The 7,624-nt window shown below is 33.8% G+C and overlaps 1 protein-coding gene across 1 annotated transcript in view; it reads left to right on the top strand.

The window, feature by feature from the left end:
• The first annotated feature begins 884 nt into the window (after positions 1–884).
• LOC106474127 (solute carrier family 15 member 1-like) overlaps positions 885–7,624 on the top strand; it is a 25,689-nt gene continuing 18,949 nt past the window's right edge. The window contains exons 1-6 of the mRNA XM_013934818.2: positions 885–904; positions 1,549–1,670; positions 2,865–2,946; positions 4,425–4,538; positions 5,588–5,755; positions 6,906–7,120. Coding sequence (XP_013790272.2) covers positions 1,576–1,670; positions 2,865–2,946; positions 4,425–4,538; positions 5,588–5,755; positions 6,906–7,120 — 674 coding nt within the window. The 5' untranslated portion in view covers positions 885–904; positions 1,549–1,575. The remainder of the gene's footprint in view (positions 905–1,548; positions 1,671–2,864; positions 2,947–4,424; positions 4,539–5,587; positions 5,756–6,905; positions 7,121–7,624) is intronic.

Genomic DNA, 7,624 nt, shown 5'->3' with positions numbered 1-7,624 from the left:
GTGAGACTATAGTCGTACTGTTTATACTGTAAATTGTAAAGCTAGACCTTTACTGCGAACATTTAGATTATGTAGTATCTATGTAACATTTAGCAAACGAAACAAAGTGTTTGATTTTTCATGAAGTGGACTGGACTTTTCAATGTTTTTACCGAATAATCCAAAATAGTCCACCCAATGATAGAAACCGTCGACCGAACGAGGTGGCCATTCATAAGGAAACTGATGACGAATAGTTCTGTGCTTGAAGTATTACTACACGTTTCTACTTGTTTCACCTGGTTACCGATATTCGGATGGTACCATACTGCACGAAAACCATACTATCTATTACATTGTGTTGCTACAGTGTGGGAATTAAATTAATTGTGAGGATTGTATGTGACTGTGCAGATCCTGATAGTTATTCAGGAAAGAATGATCCAATAACAAAGTCAGCTTGATATCATGGAGGTGTGTTAGAAATGTCGCGTTGACATTCCAATAAGATAATGTAGTTGTGCATGTTGACATTCCAATAGGATAATGCAGTTGTGCGTGTTGACATTCCAGTAAGATAATGCAGTTGTGCGTGTTGACATTCCAGTAAGATAATGCAGTTGTGCGTGTTGACATTTCAATAGGATAATGCAGTTGTGCGTGTTGACATTTCAGTAAGATAATGCAGGTGTGCGTGTTGACATTCCAATAAGATAATGCAGTTGTGTGTGTGTTAACATTCCAATAAGATAACGCAGTTGTGCGTGTTGACATTCCAATAAGATAATGCAGTTGTGCGTGTTGACATTCCACTAAGATAATGCAGTTGTGCGTGTTGACATTCCAATAAGATAATGCAGTTGTGTGTGACGCTCTGGATAGCTGAAAAGCGGCACATACACCGGAGATAGAGCGACTATGCCAGGTACTTCTTTATATCTAGCTTCTGATGACCTGTAGAGAAGAAAATCCAGATGTCTTTTGTATTATTTTAATACGGAAGTCCGTGCCATCCCTACATAGGGAGAGCTAGCGCACTCTCTGATTTGTAATTTCCTTGAGACCTGTTTGGTTAGTTGTTTGTTGTTAAGATTTTTTTAAGAGCAGCTTGGTGATTATAATGAATATTATTAATTCACTTGAAATCCGAATGGTTGATGTTACCACTGTTTGAAGGCAGCTTGGTGATTATAGTGAATATTATTAATTCACTTGAAATCCGAATGGTTGTTATTAACACTGTTTGGAGGCAGCTTGGTAATTATAGTGAATATTAGTAATTCACTTCAAACCCAAATAGTTGATGTTAACACTGTTTGAAGGCAGCTTGGTGATTACAGTGGAAATTAGTAATCCACACGAGAGCTAGTTGGTTGGTTGTTGTTAAACACAAAGCTACGCAATGGGCTATCCATGCTCTGCCCACCACGAGTATCGAAACCTGATTTTTAGCATCGTGAGCATGCAGACAGTAGGGGACGGTTCACTTGAGAAGTTAGTTATCACTATATTTAAAAATTTTGTGATTTAGACGACATCTAGTTATTTTGTTGTTGTTTATATTTACAGGGACAATATTCAATTAAGCCAGACCAGATGCAGGTTATTAACCCTCTCCTGATTGTTATCTTCATTCCTATGTTCGAGTACATTATTTATCCTGTATTGGCAAAATTTAATTGCTTAACTAGGTAAGAACTCAATCTCATTAGTTTTGGTATTTAACCGTCAGAACACATAGAAGACGTAACGGTATTCCAATAAAAGTTGTTATTGTGTTTAAGCCTACGTATAAACTCGAAGGAATTACCGGAATAGGGCTTCATAGTTTACATCCGTTTTATAAGTGTTACAATATAAGATAATGAGGAAGTCAGTCTCCTATGATTAATATGAACCGTTTCAAAAATGGTCAAGATTAAAGAAACGTATTTGTCATAATTAGCCCGACAATTTATCAACTCAGGGCCCAATTCTATAGTTTGCTGAACACTGACGTTATTAAAAATTGATACTATGGATATGAAATAGCCAGTATTTAGTTATATACTAATTGCTTACGTCAAACTGTTGTTTTGTTTGTTGTTGATTGCGCAAAGCTACACAAGGGCTATCTGTGCTCTGTCCACCATGATTATCGATACTTGACTTTTAGCGTTATAAGCCTCTCAGACTTACCGTTAAGCCATAAGGAGGCTTGTCTAATTAATGGATAAGATGGGTTATAGTGATCAAAACTGTCAAAAGAGGGCACTTTATTATTACCTTGAAAACTAAATTTATACAATATATAAAAGAAAAGGTATATATATATATATGAGTATCAGTGACATTCGGTTACTTTTTCCGGAAATTTAAATTTTTTACCGAATCACAAAACTTTATGTAATTTTTTTTCATTATATTTGTATGTTACAACATTATGTTAGAAATAAAATATATAGTATCATACAATAAATTATGATCGTATAAGAACTGCTTTACTATTTTCATTGTAGTATTTATTACGCGGTTTTAACTTTTGTTTTATCGTATAGAACCAATTTAATTCTCTATACACAAGATATGCAGATAAGTTAAGTTAAAAAGTAAAATAAAACAGATAGGAGAGGATAAGCCGAAATATTATACTTCCGTGCTGTTTTAGACTGTCAGTTTTTTATATTTTTATTTAGTTAGAATAGAATTTAAGCATATAACCAATTGATAAGCATTCATAAGTGTAGAATTTACTGTGTTTAATCACCTTATATTGTGATTTAGGGATTACAATTATAATAATTACTATCTATTCTACGTAGCTTCTAAAATTAAAAACATGTTTTCCATCTGGGAATTAAATGGAATTCACAAATCTGTTTTTATTTCATTTTTTCTAATTATAGGCCTCTCCAGAGAATCACTACAGGTGGCCTTCTAGCCGCTTCTTCTTTTTTCATCGCTGGCTTTCTACAAATAAGAATTGAGGTGTTTAATTTCACGATACATTTTTTTTCTTAATTTCTCGTTTATTTTATAATAAATTACATCATATTTACTCTGACCTTTGTGTTCGTGTTAGTCCAGAATAGATTAATTTTCTGTATAACCTAACGAATTTCACTGTGCTGTTACTTCACATGTATTCATATATACAAAATGTTTATCTATATCAGCGTTTCCTAACCTGGGCGGTAACGCCCTCTAGTGGGAATTTTAAAAGTAAGGTGAAGTAAACTTTGAGGAGCGGCAGGGGGTGGACAGAAAAGTTTTGAAGGTTTGTTAAAATTAAAATATAAGAATTGACTCTTATTGCCTTACAATTTTCAATTTTGTAAAATATTTTAGTGGTCTAAAAAGTTATTAGACAGGAACATAAGCACCCATTGTTTGCTGAAAGGGACGCTGCGGTGAAAAAGGTTGGTAAACACTGATCTATTAGAGTCCATAACTATTAATTATTATACTGATATGTTTTTAACTTTATACGTCATGGAACTTGAGTACAATTGATAATAATGTCCAATTATTTAAATGCTACAACACTGTATCAAAAATAAGGACAATTCTGGAAAAGACGATATAACTCGTCTTATTCTATCCGTACATGATGAGAGTTAAGCCTAAAAATGTATAGCACAGACGGCTGGTATGGGTATTATAAACTTTAATTAAAATAAAGTACAAGAACAACGTTCCGACCTTCTTAGGTGATCTTCAGGTTAACATTTGTCATCTCACATACACCACAGTTGAGTATTAACTCATAAACAAAATTAAAAATAAATTAACATTTTAATGACTCAGCTAAGCCTTACTGAAAATTTAGTTTTTGAATCAAAATCAAATAATTACAAAAATTAGCTATATAATGAGAATGTATATTTAAAGGTAATGCGTCATGAATATCTTTACGTACACAGAATAACTATTTACAATTAATAATGATTCTCCGAATTATCTGACTTACAATAATTTCGAGGCTTATATCTATTCTAGAATGTCCAAAAAAATCCTAGAACTTGTATCATTTTTGATGACACTGAATTACTAAAACAAAATTATTAATTCATAAAAAATCGAATCAGAGTTCAGTAATCTTAACATTACCAATACATTGATTTGTTGTTTAACACTCATGACGTAAGTAAATTAATATTTAGAATTATACACGAACTTTTTTATACGTTAACATACTTTTATTTGCGAGCTTTCGGCCTTCTTCGGGCAACAATGCACTGAACTATACAAATTCGTTTATCAACGATAAGGATTGACGAACGAATTTGTATTGCTGAGAACATTGTTGCCCGATGAAGGATCTAGCAAGTGGGCCGAAAGCACGCAAATATATATATATATATATATATTAACGTCGAGAAAAGTGCTTGTGTATTTGTAAATAAGTTGATTTGTTACATTCGTCGTGCTGATCCTTTTAGTAATCATGATGTATTTACTTACAGAACTCTCTTCCTCAAACTCCAACTGCAGGGTTTAGCCAGTTCGGAATCATTAATACACTGCCTTGTCATCTTAACCTTACTGGTCTTAGAAATATCACACTGGAGTCTGGCGAGGTGGGGTAGAATATTTCTATAATAATTGCTGAATATTTCTATAATAATGGCTGAATATTTCTATAATATATAATAATTGCTGAATATTTCTATAATAATTGCTGAATATTGTATGGAATATTGTGTATTGTAATGTATCACTTAAGCTTGTGCGCCATCTACAAAATGGTGTTATGATATATAATTTTTAACGTTTCTTTTTTCGTGGTGAAATTCTAAGTGTGCACATTCGGTAGCTACTCTAGGTAAAATTGACTGTATTAAAGTTAGGTAAGTTAGACTGTAATACATTGACATTTTTACTACTTTTTTAAAAAATAAAAATGCGAAAAAAGACATTTAATATTTCAATTATTTCCCGAACTAGCACAACCTTCGTAATTCTAAGGTGAAGTTTATGAAATATTCAGATAAAAACAAAGATCACATTTATTCATAAAGAGAATATTCGGTGTAGTTTAATTAGATAACCTGAAAATAATCGAAACGAATTAGTAAAATAATCGAAGCAGAGATACGCGTTTTTGTAATTAGGAAAATCTACACTGAATTATAAATACAGAAATGAAGGATTTAACTATCGACTCACATGTGGTCTTATTGACACACCACGTTCTCATTACAGGTTCGTGTTTTACACACGTGGTCTTACTGACGTTCTCATTACAGGTTCTTATCTTACACATGTGATCTTATTGGCATACCACAATTTCATTACAGGTTCGTGTTTTACACATGTGGTCTTACTGACATACCACGATCTCAATACAGGTTCGTGTTTTACACATGTGGTCTTCCTAACATACAACGTTCTCATTACAGGTTCATGTTTTACACATGTGGTTTTCCTAACACACCACGTTCTCATTACAGGTTCATGTTTCACACATGTGGTCTTTCTAACACACCACATGTGGTCTTCCTAACACACCACGTTCTCATTACAGATTCATGTTTTACACATGTGGTCTTCCTAACACATCACGTTCTCATTACAGGTTCATGTTTTACACATGTGGTGTTCCTAACACACCACGTTCTCATTACAGGTTCATGTTTTAGAAAACTTGGAGGCCGACAAAACTTACAGAATCTCTTTCGCTGCTGATGGGTGTGGTAACTTGACTAAAGCGGAGGATTACAATGTAACTTTGGCTAGCGGAAAGATACAAACAATGATGGTCACCTCAAATTCTGGAAATATTGTTCTTAAAAATGTAAGCTGCGACTTTCGATCTTGAAAAATATTATGGTAATTTTGGTTATATCAGACTTAAAATATTGTTTGTAATAGAACAAGTTTTGGCTTTCTAACATTGAAAAAAACAACATTCTAGTTAGAACACACTTTTGCCCGGCATGGGCAGGTGGTTAGGGAACTCCACTCGCACACTGCGGGTCGAGGGTTCGAATCCCCATCGCACCAAACATGCTCGTCCTTTCAGCCGTGGGGGCGTTATAATGTGACGGTCAGTCCCACTATTCGTTGGTAAAAAGAGTAGCCCAAGAGTTGGCGGTGAGTGGTGATGACTAGCTGCCTTCCCTCTAGTCTTACACTGTTAAATTTGGGACGTCTAGCGCAGATAGCCCTCGTGTAGCTTTGTGCGAAATTAAAAAACAAAAAACAAACTAGAACACACTTACCTTCCAGTGACTCAGCGGTAAGTCTAACAGGTTGCTACGCTAGATACTGGATTTCGATACTCGTGATGGTTACAGCACAGACAACGCATTGTGTAGATTTGTGCTTACTTAAAATGCTGTTTGTAAGAGAAAGAGTATGATGTTCTAATAATCAAGAACATTTTAGTTACATGACACTAAATGTATTGTATTTTTATAATAAGGTATGTCCTTTCTATACAGTATTCTATTGATGATGTCAAACAGAAATACTGTATTTTAGGGTAAGTTTCGGTTCTCTAAAATCCAGCATCATAATGCTAACGCCAGATTTAAAATGTCGTCTTTTCTACAGCTTAAGTTGTGTCTTTCCAAAATTCGAGATCATGAATACCAAGTCATGGCTTTTGTATTTTAAACTCTTTTTTTTTTAAAGAATGAATTTCGAGTTTATAAAGCAATTCTAGTTTTTAGATTATGTTCTAATTATACATATTTCCTTTGATCATTTTCAATATTTCCTTGTACATAGCATCTTTGATTTGATTTTAGATCCAGGAGTTTTGCTTCATAAAATTTGAAGCCAGATACGTTCCTATTAATGATGAACGTTCGGAGTAAACTTTTAAATTATATAGCTAGTGAAAAATACGCGTAATGTTTAGTTATTTCTGGTGACTCTCCGTTAAAAGTTACAAGAACTCGGTTGTCTAATTTTATAACTCTTCTCTAAACTTCCAACAGCTCGAAGATCCCCTGAGAACGTCTGAAACTGGCACTGCTAATATACAATTTTTCTTCATACTGCACAAAAACCTAAAACTACAACCAACAGTGAATTCCACTCTGATAATCAAAGGAAAGGAAAACATATACTTTGTTCCATTTGATTTTGAAAAGTATACTAGTAAAGGAATAACCATCGGAAGCATGACTTCTATGAACATCTTACCTGGAGAGTAAGTGTATAATTAAACATAGATTCTTCATTAGTTTTGGTGAGAGACTTAACAGGTCATTTAAGAATAACAAATTAAAATATGTTTGGGTACTAATCTCACAGAAATAGCAAGGAAAACCGTATAAACCGGTCTGGAAATCAAGATCATACTTCTTATCTTACTGACGCTTCCTAAGTATCGGCCATGTTTGACTCTTAAAGCTGTGTTGGTGTGATATAACTATTCCTTGATAAGGCTGATACATTGAAACATAAGCATGGTTAAAGCTGTGTTGGTGTGATATAACTATTCCTTGATAAGGCTGACACAGTAAAACGTAAGCATGGTTAAAGCTGGGTTGGTGTGATATAACTATTCCTTGATAAAGCTGATACATTGAAACATAAGCATGGTTAAAGCTGTGTTGGTGTGATATAACTATCCCTTGATAAAGCTGATACATTGAAACATAAGCATGGTTAAAGCTGTGTTGGTGTGGTATAACTATCCATTGATAAAGCT

This window comes from Limulus polyphemus, unplaced genomic scaffold, assembly GCF_000517525.1.
Source record: "Limulus polyphemus unplaced genomic scaffold, Limulus_polyphemus-2.1.2 Scaffold6853, whole genome shotgun sequence".
Lineage (NCBI taxonomy): Eukaryota > Metazoa > Arthropoda > Merostomata > Xiphosura > Limulidae > Limulus > Limulus polyphemus.
The sequence above is the reverse complement of the archived record's forward strand: the minus strand, read 5'-3'. Positions and strand labels throughout refer to the sequence as shown.